At 39.4% G+C, this 13,240-nt stretch overlaps 1 protein-coding gene across 2 annotated transcripts in view; it reads left to right on the top strand.

The window, feature by feature from the left end:
* Positions 1–13,240, top strand: part of SHISA6 (shisa family member 6) — a 325,177-nt gene that overhangs the window by 301,691 nt on the left and 10,246 nt on the right. Inside the window, exon 4 of one of the 2 annotated variants that reach the window (XM_004058600.5) lies at positions 11,165–11,221. The exons of the other annotated variant lie outside the window; for it this stretch is intronic. Within the exon in view, the coding sequence (XP_004058648.2) occupies positions 11,165–11,221 (57 nt within the window). The remainder of the gene's footprint in view (positions 1–11,164; positions 11,222–13,240) is intronic. 2 annotated transcript variants of the gene reach the window in all.

Raw genomic sequence — 13,240 nt, forward strand, 5'->3', positions numbered from 1 at the left:
CTTCTCAGTGCCTTTAACATGCATGGTAAATGTCCGAGAGGAAGGATATATTATGCAGGATTCAAAACTTACTTAACTCAAAACCACACCCATTCTTACAGAGTTCAGAGAAAGTATTTCATGGAACCCAGATATATACCAACACCCAAGGGCTACAAGCAATGAGATGCACAGCCACCAGAAAACACAAACCTTCTTGGAGTGTCTTCTGCGGAGCACAGAGAGACTTTGTAAATAGCATGCAAGCTTTCAGACAATGACGCATAATGAATAAAAGTACAGGCTTGGGAAAGTCCTGTCTCTGCCACCAACTCTCTGATCTTGGACAGGTTACTTCACTTCTCTGAACCTCTTTTCTCACCTATAAAATGCAGTAGCTGAACTTGATCAAGAGATTTTAAGTTTATTACCAGAGGAAATGTTTCTTCTAATGAAATCTTAGGTAGAGGCCCAGTACAGAAGACAGATGGAAACCCAGCTGCTCTGGGTGAGGCGGAGGTCAGGTGAGTAGGAGGAATGCTGACACTCCATCCCTTAGACACCATCCTTTAAACAGTGGCTTTTGAGCCACATCCGCGCAACGCTCAGGTCTCTCTGAAGCCAGTTTGGGAAACAGTGTCCTAGAGGTACCTTTCAGTGACTGGTTTGATGTGAGCACAAGGTGGTCTTCATATGGAATCATGTTGGCCCCCACCTGAAGGAGGCAGAGGAAGCCACTGAGTTTATACTTCGAGCAAGAACTGCAAAGAGTCCCATGTGGAATCTTTCTTTTTTCATTTCTGAAAATGTGTCAGTCTGGTACAACAAATAACTCCCTTTATTTTGAGGCAAAGGAACTTTAGAACCTATTTTCCCTTCTATGAGATGTCTTTAATACCAAATGACTCATCCCAGACAATATTCTAACTATTAATATGTATGAATGAGTCTGAAATCTGGACACAGGTATCATTCTCCAAGGATACAAAATGTTCAACCTAAAATGTATTCGGAATTTTACTAATACCAAAAGATCTTAAGATGCCTTTAAGCTACCCAGGGAGTGAAGACACAACCAGAGCTTCCCCTTCGTCTCCACTTCCCTCTAACATCTCTTTGGCTGAGCACTGAGGTCTCCAGGGTACTAGGAAGCTAGAGGATGATTGGGGAGACTGTGCCCAGAACCCCAGTGAAGCTGGTCATGCCCCAGTAAGAAGGTTGGCAAATCCTTTCCTCATAAAGCAATTAGGAAGCTAGAGAAAATTTATGAAAACAGCCATTTCAGTGCTCTGGAAATTGACCAAAGGTATACAATAATCTGAGAAGCATTTATGGTTGAACAACTGCTGAACTTCAGGTAAGAACAGTGAGGGGTTTATTAGCTCTAGACATTCTTGCCCAGAGCTGCTCCACCCTCCCCGCTGATCGGTCAGCACAGAGGTTCTACCTGGGTGGGACAGGCTGTGAGTACTGGCAACTGCTACTGTGGTCAAAAGAGACTCAGCAGATTTGGGGCACTGTGAGATACCCTTGCCTTCTCATCACATATAGAGGAGCAGCAATACAATAAATGGCTGACTCCTCAACCAAAACAACAATGGCCAGAGGCAGTTGGGAAGACCTTTTCACAGTGCTACAAGAAAAAAAAAAAAGCCTGTCAACCAAGAATTCTACATACAGCAAAAATAATCTTCAAAAATGAAGGTGAAATAAAAACATTCTTATACAAACAAAGACTGAGAAAATTATTTGCTAGCAAATCTGAATTATAAGAAATACTAAGGAAAGTTCAGGCTGAAAGGAAACAGACATTAGGACATAGCTCATTTGAGTTCATGCATTTGAATTCACACATACTAATTGTTAGAATATTGGCTGGGATGAGTCATTCAGTATTCAAGACATCTTATAGAAGGATGAAATAGGTTCTAAAGTTCTTTTACCCCGAGATAAAGGGAGTTATTTGTTGCCTCAAACTGACACATTTTCAGAAATTAAAAAAAGAAAGGTTCCACATGGAACCTTTTGCAGTTCTTGCCTAAGTGTAAGCTCAGTGCCTTCCTCTACCTCCTTCAGACGGGGGCCAACATGATTCTCTGTGAAGACCACCTTATTCTCACATCAAAGCAGTCACTTAAGGGTGCTTCTAGGACAGCATTTCCAAAATGGCTTCAGAGAGACCTGAGGGTTGCTTGCAGGTGCCTCAAGGGCCACTGTGTAAAGAATAGTGTCTAGGATGGAGTGTGAGCACTCTTCCTACTCAATCAACCCCTGCCTCTCCCAGAGCAGCTTGATTTCCATGTGTCTTCTGAATTGGGCTTCTACCTAAGATCTCATTAGAAGAAACAGTTCCACTGGTAATAAATTTAAGATTTCATTATCAAGAAAGAAGAAATTTAAACAGGAAGACATTTAAAACATTAGAAATTACAAATATGTGGTTAATGCAAGAGGCTCTGTAGACATATTTTTCTTGTGTCTTCTCCTAACTTTTAAAAGACATAAAAGTATATAAAGCAATAATTTTTATACTGCATTGTTGAGTGTAATGTATGTATACATATATAGAGAGAGAGATGTAATATATATGACAATGATAAGACAAAGGAGGAGGATTCATTGATGCACTATTGGAACAAAGTTTCTACATTCTACTGGAATTAGTTAATTCTGAGGATTGTGATGAGGTGAGACACATATGCAATCCCTAGAAGAGCCACTAAGAAAATAATTTTTAAAGTATAAATGTCAAAGGAATTAAAATAGTACAATATAAATAGAGATACATGCCATGTTTAGGGATTGGAAGACTAGACAGCGAAGATGTCAGTTCTCTTTAAAATAATGTACAGATTCAATGTAATTCCTACCAACATCCCTGCAAAATTTTTTTCTAGCTATAGACAATATTATTATAAAATTGATATGAAAAGGCAAAGGAAGTAGAATAGCTAAAAGAATTTTGTAAAAGAAAAATAAAGTAGGAGGATAAGTCTACTCAATTTCAAGAAATATCATATAGCAACAGTAATCAAAACTGTGTGGCATTGGCAGAGGGATATACATATAGATAAATGGAACAGAATAGAAAACTCAGAAATAGGCCCATGCAAATATACCCAACTGATTTTTTGAAAAAGGTGCAAAAGCAATTTAGTGAAAAAAGGTGATCTTTTTAAAGAAGTGATTCTAGAGCAATTGGATATTTATAAGCAAACAAAAAACAAAAAACAAAAAGAACTTCAATGTAAGTCTCCTACCTCATATAAAAATTAGCTCAAAATAGATCAGGTATTTACAATTGGATATTCATAAGCAAAAAAAAAAAGAACTTCAACATTTAAGTCTCCTACCTCATATAAAAATTAACTCAAAATAGATCATGTATTTAAATGTAAAATATAAAACTATAAAGCATGAAGAAAAAAACAGGAGAATTTTTTTCAGGCCTCAGGGATAGAAGAGAGTTCCTAAGCTTGATACCAGAAGCACAATGTATAAAATTTAAAAATTGATAAATCAGACTTAAAACATTTGCTCTGCAAAAGACTCTATTAAAAGGATGACAAGACAGGGTACGCACTGGAAAAACTATTTGCAAACCTTCTATCTAATAATGGACTAATATCTAGGATATAAAAATAATTCTCAAAACAGGAAAATGCAATCTGACTTAAAAATGGGCAGAAGTAACGACGAGACATTATACTGAAGATATATAGATGAAAAACAAGCAAATGAAAAGATGTTCAACATCATTAGCCATAAGGGAAATGCACATTAAAACCACAATGAGATATCGCTACATACCTAAGGTATAAATAGCTAAAATTAAAAAAAAAAAATAGTGACAATGCCAAATACTGGCAAGGACATAGAGAAACTGGATCACTCATTCATTTTTCGTGGAAATGTAAAATGGTACAGTCACTATGGAAAACAGTTTGGAAGATTTTTTAAAAATTAAATATGCAGGCCGGGCGCGGTGGCTCACACCTGTAATCCCAGCACTTTGGGAGGCCGAGGCGGGCGGATCACGAGGTCAGGAGATTGCGACCATCCTGGCTAACAGGGTGAAACCCCATCTCTACTAAAAATACAAAAAAATTAGCCAAGTGTGGTGGCAGACAGCTGTAGTCCCAGCTACTCGGGAGGCTGAGGCAGGAGAATGGCATGAACCTAGGAGGCGGAGCTTGCAGTGAGCCAAGATCACGCCACTGCACTCCAGCCTGGGCAACAGAGAAAGACTCTCTCTCCAAAAAAAAAAAAAAAAAAATTAAATATGCAACTACCATACAACTCAGTAATTGCATTCCTAGGTATTTATTCCAGGTATATGAAGCTGTATGTTGACATGACAACCTGCACATGAATGTTGACAGCATCTCCATTCATAATATCCCCAAACTGAAAACAACCCATATGCCTTTCAACAGGTCGATGGTTTAAAAAAAAAAAAGTATGATACATCCATACCATGGAATATTCACTATTCAGCAATAAAAAGCAATGAACCATTTACACATGCAACAACCCGCAACAATCTCCAGAGAATTACACTCGCTGAAAGAAAACCCAATCCCAAAGTTAACATACTGTATGATTCCATTTCTATAACATTCACAAAATAGCAAAATTATAGAAATGAACGATTTATTGGTTGCCAGGCATTAAGGAAGGGGTGGGTGCAGGAAGGAAGTGGGTGAGGCTATAAAAGAGCAACAAGAGGAATCCTTGTGTTGACAGAAATGTTCTGTACATTAACTGTGTTAATGCCAATATTCTGATTTTGATATAGTACTATATTTTTACAAAATGGAGAAACTGAGCAATGAGTACACAGGATCTTTCTGTATTATTCATTATAGTTGCATGTGAGACTACAACTATCCCAAAATAAAAATGGTACAATAAAGACAACATTTAGCTTGCTTATACATCTGTGACTTGGGCCAAGTTCAATAGAGATGGCTCATCTCCATTCCAGTTGTTTCAGGTAGGACAGCTAGAAGGCTGTGGGTCAGAACTATCTGAAGTCTTGTCCCCTCACGGGGCTGGCAGTGAATGTTGGCTGTCAACTGAGACCTTAGCTGGGAATATCAGCCCTTACATGTATCTTTTTCATGTAGCCTGGATTTCCTTACAACTTGGCAGCTGGAATCTAAGGTTGAGTGTGCCAAAAGAAAGAGAGCCAGGTGAAAGTCGTAACACTTTTTGCACCCAGCCTTGGAAGTCGTGCAAGGTTACTCCTGCTGTATTCTATTCATTGAGACAGTCACACAGGCCTCCAGTTACAAGGAGCAGGAAAATAAGTCCTATCTAATGAGTGGATGGCAAGGTTATGGGAGAGCCTGTGGGACTAGAAATATAACTGTAGCCATTTTTGGAAAATACAATATGCCCCGGTCTCTAAAGACTGACTTTATCTCTTCCAAACCCACATGACTGCCCATAGCAACCTAGTTTATGTGTCATGAGTACAGTCATACAGAGACACCAAAACTCTCTCTTATAATGATTTCTAATTTCTGGAGTAGGGACTTGAATTGACTTAGGTTAAGTCAAGCACTCATACTTGGTCAAGTAGCCCTGACACCTGGGGTCTGGGCTTTGCGGAGAAGGCATGATCATACTACACAACTATAGCAGAGAGGAGAAGATACTCCAATGAAGAAAGGACCATTCTATGAGAATGAGGAATCCCTTTTAGCTAATTGGACAACCCATGAAGTACCACATAAGATAGAATACTCTTTCTGTATCATCAAAAGATAAGCATAAAATAAAATGACACAGAAAGGTTAGATATAAAAGGCTAGACAAAGTTTATCAGGCAAGTGCAAACAAAAAGGAAGCTGGGATGGCAATATAAATGTCAGATCAAGTGGACTTAAAGGCAAAAAGAAGGCATTAAATAGGACAGAAAGGGGCCAGTCGCAGTGGCTCATGCCTGGAATCCCAGCACTTTGGGAGGCCGGGGCGGGTTGATCACTTGAGGTCAGGAGTTTGAGACCAGCCTGGCCAACATGGTGAAACCATGTCTCTTCTAAAAATACAAAAAATTAGCTGGATATGGTGGTGGAAGCCTTTAATCCCAGCTACTCGGGAGGCTGAGGCAGGAGAATCATTTGAACCCAGGAGGCAGAGGTTGCAGTGAGCCAAGATTGCGCCACGGCACCACTGCACTCCAGCCTGGGCAAAAGAGCAAGACTCCATCTCAAAAAAAAAAAAGAAAAAAAAAGGACAGAAAGGGTTATTTAATGTTGATAAATGGTACATGCGATAAACAAGACACAGATAGCGTCATGTGCTTTTTGTGCTGAATAATGTAGCTGTGAAATATATAAAACTAATTCTGTAACAAATACAAAGAGGAAGTGATGGGAACACAAGAGTAGCGGAAGACCTTAACACATCACCCTCAGTCTTTGAGAGATTAAGTAGGCAAAGGATGAATTAGGATGCGGAGGAATTGAATAATGGATTTCATAGATATAATAGGAAACTGCTTTAAGAGATACATGTCAATTTTGTACTCTACCAAAAGAAAATATATCTTTTCTCTAAGTACTCATAAAACATTTACAAAAATTGATTGTATATTAGTCCACAAAGGAAATCTCAGTAAGTTCCAAAAAGCAGAACTTGTACAGGCTCTGCTCTCTGACCACAGTACAATACAACAGAAAATTAATGGCAAAAGTTCAAACGAACAAACCCAAACATTTTGAATTTTAACACTCTACTAAATAACTCTTGGGTCAAAGAGAAAACTAAGGCTGCAATTACAGATCATTTAGGATATAACAACAACAAGAACACTGTGTATTGTTGCTCACGGAATAGTGCCAGAGAGAAATTCATAGTTAAAGACCTTATATTGTTAACAGAAAAGAGTGAAAATAAATGCATCAAAGATTTAAGCCAGGAAATGAGAAAACAATAACAAACGAAACCAAAGAAAATTAAGAGGCAGGAATTAGCAAATTCAAAAGTGTAAAATAATGATTGGAAGAGTTAAAAAATTATAGAACTGATATGTATAAGAGGTAATTCTGTGAAAGAGTAATAATATGAATAAATTACTAATCCAGAAAACACTGACACAGAAAATTAAGAAGAAAAGCGATCCAACTTCATATATGAAGATTTTTGTGAGTGATATTTTAGTTTTAAGCTAAGGAAGTTTAAAATGTCCAATGGATTTTTTTAAAGAAAAATTGAAATTGCAACTTGAATTTAGAAATTGGAAAGCTTGAATGAATCACTATGCAAGGATTGTGTTGCCAAGTATGGGAAGGCAATATACATAACATTACATAGTTAAGAATGTGGGCCTAGCGCCAGCCTGCCTGGGTTCATATCCCAGCTTCACCTGTTAGCTACGCAACATTCGGCAAAATATTCAAACTCTCCAAACTTCAGTTTCCTTATCTCTAAACTGGCAATGACAACACAATCTGCCTCCCAAAATTGGTGTTGTGCAGTTGATGAAATAACACAAGCCAAGCCTTTAGCCCTGTGCCAATAGAAGGACCCCCCGAAAAGACACTACACGTTTTTATTGTTGCATTCCTCCGAACATCCAAAAAACAGATGCTTCATGCTATACTGTTTCAAAGCATACAAAAAGATGGAAAGTTATTCACTTGGTTTTACAAAATTATGTTAATACTAAAGCTTGACAGGGTTAGCAAAAAAAATACAAATGTTATTTATGAATGCATATTTCATATATATATATACATATATCACAAGAAAATAGAATCCAGTGTTGTAATAAAATAATAAGACACCAGAATCAAATAAGATATTTCTCAGTAATAGACAAGTGAATCGTTCAACATGAGGAAATCCATCAATCTACCCTGTCACATTGCTAGACAACTGACAGTGTGTTGACTTAGAAATGCTGATTTTAGTTATTGGGCTAAGGAAATGAGACATTGCTAAAGATGTGTGCTCAGGGTTGTTTGATGTCACATTATTAAACTTTTGAACAATTTAAATACCAAAAATAGGGGACCTGCTTAAATATGCTTAAATATAGTATGCTTAAATGATATATAGACATACAGAATAGACTATTCTATAGATAGAATATTGTGAAACCATATAAGGTGTTTCAAATAATATTTCAAAACATAAAAATATATTCAAGACACTTTCATTTATTCATTAGGTATGAAGAAGATTAAAGTAGTATATGCAGCATGATTACTTATGCAAAAACTAGATATTTTTATCTGTGTGCATAAGTAAATGTATGTATAAGCATTTAGGTGGTTTCATCGCTTTTACTACTATAAAAATGCCACAGCCAATTGTCTCACACAATTGTCATTCTGCATACATGTAAAGATTAAATCGTGCTATTTTAATTCATTTTAAGAACTACAGTCTGTACAAAATGACACATATACAAGATTATTCATTGCAATGTTATTTAGGTGGGGGAGTTGGGGTTGAGGGTGTATGTAAGCACTCATATAATCATCCACAGGCGGAAGGTAATAAAAGGAAATACAACAAAATGTCACAGCGGTTATTTTAGGGTTATTCTCATCCTTATACTTAACTTAAAAATGTTCTCCTTAATGCCAAGGTAGGAAAAAATCCGCTGTTAATGAAACATTTTAAGTGAGATTCAAACAAAAGGAAAAGCACTGTACTTGTAAATCAAGACATATATTGTTTGTGACTTCATCTGTTAAAAAAATACAATAAAGATTTCAATTAAGGTGTTTAAAGAGTTCTACATAGTGTCTGGCAAATGGTAGGCCAATAATATATATTCATTCTACTTCAGTCCTCATTTAAATGAAGAACATTGTGAAGATGAGTTTTTTTAAAATGCCTGCGAAAGTGTTCAGCACAGAGCAAGAAGCATAATTGGCTATCAGCAATTATTAAGTGAATCTGAGTCATAAATAACCCTTTCCTGGTGATACGTCAACTCTGAGATGGAAGTCTAGAAGTGTTTCTTACTGACTGCCACTCTCCAGAAACTCCAGATTGAATGACCTGGGCTTCTCCCATTTCTCTGTGATCCTGTCATATTGCTTAAAAATGAACAAATAAACCAAACAACAACAACAACAAAACCTCATTGGAACTAGTTTTCTTCTTGCCTCTGGAGGACAAGCAAGAAAAAATGTTTTTTAATCTCTCTGGATTCTCTCTTCTTGCTTAAATTCAGGTCCAGTGTAGAACTGTTTCAATCTTTGGCAAATAGTTTCTTCCCTGGCTTCAACCTAATCTGTCTTGCGAAGGGACAGTATCTTCATGTGAGAAATTGTGGCCTACTTCCCAAACCCACCCCCACTGGGTAGTGTGCTTGACATTTTTTTTTTTTTTTTCCGAGACGAAGTTTTGCTCTATCCCCCAGGCTGGAGTGCAGTGGCGCGATCTCGGCTCACTGCAACCTCTGCCACCCAGGTTCAAGTGATTCTCCTGCCTCAGCCTCCCGAGTAGCTGGGATTACAGGCACATGCCACCCCATGTCTGGATAATTTTTGTATTCTTGGTAGAGATGGGGTTTTACCATGTTGGCCAGGCTGGTCTCAAACTCTTGACATGGTGATCCATCCGCCTTGGCCTCTCAAAGTGCTGGGATTACAGGTGTGAGCCACTGTGCCCGGCCCTGTTGTGCTTGACTATTTAGAGTTCAGCCTTCACCAAGGGAATGCTGGATGATTCCATTGGTTTGGGAAATTTTGTCTGGTGGGAATTCACACGATTAGTCTTGGAAATTGACAGTGGAGCTAAAACAAATCTTGACAAAAAGGTCTATTATGGGCCTGGATTTAGGAGATGGCTACAGGGAAGAGGACTTTGGGATACACTGGATATGGAGGATGACAGAAGGAAAATGGTGACGATGATTGAAGTTTCACATTCCAGGCCCACGGAACAACAGTACCATGGACAGAAGCCTGGACACCAGAATAAAATGAGGAGCTCACTTTGGGACTTAATGATTTGGGGTGAGGGTAGGAATTTCAAGGGCATGTCCATAAGCATAAAATCTAACCCTACAGATCAAGATGGACCCTGAGCTAGAGTTGTAGATTTGGGAACTATTAATCTGGGCAAGTGGATGTAAACCTTGGAGTAGAGGTGAAGTCTTCACAAAGATGCCTGAGCATTATGAAGCCCTGGTATTTACAGAATAGAAGGGGAAATGGGACATAGTGAAGGAGCTATGGAATGAGTAGCCAGAGTATAAGGCCAAAGGCAGGAAAGAAGGCTTCAGTCACAAGATGTAAGGAAATGAAAGCAGATATTCTAGACTGCAAGAAGGACAGGGCTGTAACCTGCGGTTTAGGTAAACTAAAGCAAAGGCCTCATGCCTCCTCTTCCCTTTGCTTTAGTTGAAATCAGATACATGCAACAATGAAAAACAAGAACATAATGTTCAGTTGAAGCAATCATAGAATGCCAGAGTGCACTGTAGTGGTCAGCCACATTTTCATTCAAACAATTTTAAAAGCTTTTGGAACGCCTTGAACTTCAGGGTTTGGCAACTGTTAACTGTGTTAATTGTGTGGCTTATTCCATCTAAGTGGAATATTATTAATAAAGGAAATGCCTTTGAACTATTATACTGTGTCATTTAAAGGCAGGACAGAGCCTAGAATCCAGGACTCCTGATCTCAGGCAGTGGACAGCTCAGGTCATCTTGCTGCATCTCAGGATGCATCCAGACCCTCCTGTATAAAGGCCTAGGGACAAATCAAAGTCCTGTAAAGTGGAAGCACCTTAAGTCAGGGCACCCTCATTTTGGTTAACCACACCCTAATACCCACCACTCAATGAAATCTGCTTCCCCTGCTTAGTTCCCCCACCCTGTCCATGCACGCATGCATGCATACCTGCCAAACACTCCCTACTCTCCATCCTTCTCCTCTTCCACCCACCCCTACGAAGCCTCTATAGCTGGTTGGCCTCATCCCGAGATGTGGGTGGGTCACCATGGTGACAGAGGAAACCCTGTTGCAGAAGGAGAGAGACAGAAACAGCAGGGGACGTTTCTTGGAGCCTCATACAATGACCTCTGCCTTTCTTAGAAGTGCTTCCTTTAAGTCAGAGAAGCACATTAGAGGTAAAGAGAGATGCTGTTATGTTGGAGAGATGGTGGAATGCCTGAACTCTTCTTTAAAAATTTCTTTTCTATGATTTTCAGGTGATCATCAATATAACCATCCGATTTTGAGCAGTGTTACCCAGATCCCGCCACATGGTGAGAGATGATTGAGAGCACTCTGCATTTCCTCCTTATTTCGAGTGGCACCATTCTAAGGATGGATGCCTATCAGGGCATCAAACACATGGTCATTAACTCACTGAAGCTAAGGAGGTCCACGGAGCCACAGGCTCGCCCTCCTCCAGGGCCACAATGCTCTAATCTCACTTGTAGGCTATTTTCCCCTTGGTGATTCTGTCTCCAATATCAGAATGATCTCTTGACATAAACAGAAAGGGGCTAAACCCATTTCTACTTGCCACGTGTATCACTTCTTACAGTCATAAATTCTGTATGTCCACAGCAAGGAGTGGAACACCCACCCTCCTTTGCTCAAAGCTATTTGTGATATCATTTACGAAAGACATGAGACTTGGTTAAACTTTATGATCCTCCCCAGGCTAATTAAGATTTGATAAAACTCAAAACTGATTTGGGCTTTAGCCTCTTGGCAGAAAAAAGAGGCTGAAAATTGTTGAGTGGAGGAGTGTTAGCATAGTGCCCAAGGGTTATAAAACCATGTTTCCCTCTTAGATTATAATATCCTCCCACCAGATCACAGCTGAACAGAGAAAATCTATTTTTGGCACCTGCTCAAGACTTGATAGAACATAAGACAGCCACGTAAATTGTGAACTATCAGTCATTTTTGTCTCTTTGCTGTGAAAGAGTGAAAACATCATTAAAATTTTAGTGAGAGAGAAACTCAAAACAATGATAAATCCTACAGGCTACCTGGTAGAGAGACCTACCACTGTTATGTCAGATTATGGTGTGCCTCAGCATTGAAGTTGAGGGATATTATAATTAGGAGGAAGAGATTGGAATATTTTCATGTGCTATGCTCCAGGTGGAAATAAATGATGAAAGCAATAGTATAATCAGATTTGTCAGGTTGTGGGGTCTAAAAAGTTAGAACTGGGAGAAACTGGGGAGATCAGTGAAAAGAGGTCGATACCAGTGGTGATGCTGACAGTGGGAAAAGAAAGGACGGTTGAGATATGAAACCTTTTGAAGAAAGAATTGGAGAAAGTTCCTTACTAACTGAATATGGCTGATGAGAGCCAATGATGACACTGATTAGAAAAATGAAGGGTTTTATTAACAAAATCTAAGGAATCAGGAAAACAGTCAGTATGTATGGGGGATGGAGTTGTCAGTGAGTTTGGATCTGGACACCTGGAGTTTGCAAGAAAAAATATTCAACAGGCAGGAATGCAGACATGAAGTCTGGAGGAGGGTTAGAGCTGAAGATGTGAGTGAAGCTTTGGAGGCAGTAACAGAAGCCTCAGGAGTGGGGGCACTCTGCACTGAAAGAGAAGTGCAGAAGGCAGAGGCAGGGAGCCTGGGGGATGCCCACAGTGATGAAGCAGCCTCAGGAAGAGCCAGAAAAGGCACGCAAGGAGAGCTCCCACTTGCTCAGTCACACTACCGAGCTCATTTTCCTGAGAAGGAGCCAACACAAGCAGACTCCTGAATACAACAGGAGGAGCCATTCTTCCCTCCTTCTCTTCCTGTCTTCTCTTTTCCAACTGGTGCAAGGAGATGGGGGTTAATGAGACCTGGTCCCTGCCCTTGAGCAGCTCACAATGTAGTGAGAGTAGAGTTTTCTCTGCATTGCTTTCTTGGATGTTCCCTTCTTTCCCAGGAACTGGCAGAGTGACTATCAAGCGAGGAGGGGGCCTGAGTCTACTTAATTAGTGTTCCACAAAGAGCATTAATTGGATCCTTATTCTGGGCCAAGCACTATGAAGGATTCAAAAAAAATTGGAAAGCAAGGCCCTGCTGTCAAGGAGATTGCAATATTTGGAGATCCACAATCCCAACTCAAGTCAAATTATTAGAGATCAGTCAGATACTAAACTGGGTGGAACTGACTAGAAGAGCAATACAGGCTTAAAGAACAGATATTGTCGTCGGCTAAAAAGATGGGACATTGGCACAGCAAAATGTCTTGAGTGAGGTGGGAATTTCATACAGAAGAGTAAAGGAGGCATTTCTATAGGAGGGAGAGTG

The sequence above is a fragment of the Gorilla gorilla genome, chromosome 19, assembly GCF_029281585.2.
Source record: "Gorilla gorilla gorilla isolate KB3781 chromosome 19, NHGRI_mGorGor1-v2.1_pri, whole genome shotgun sequence".
Lineage (NCBI taxonomy): Eukaryota > Metazoa > Chordata > Mammalia > Primates > Hominidae > Gorilla > Gorilla gorilla.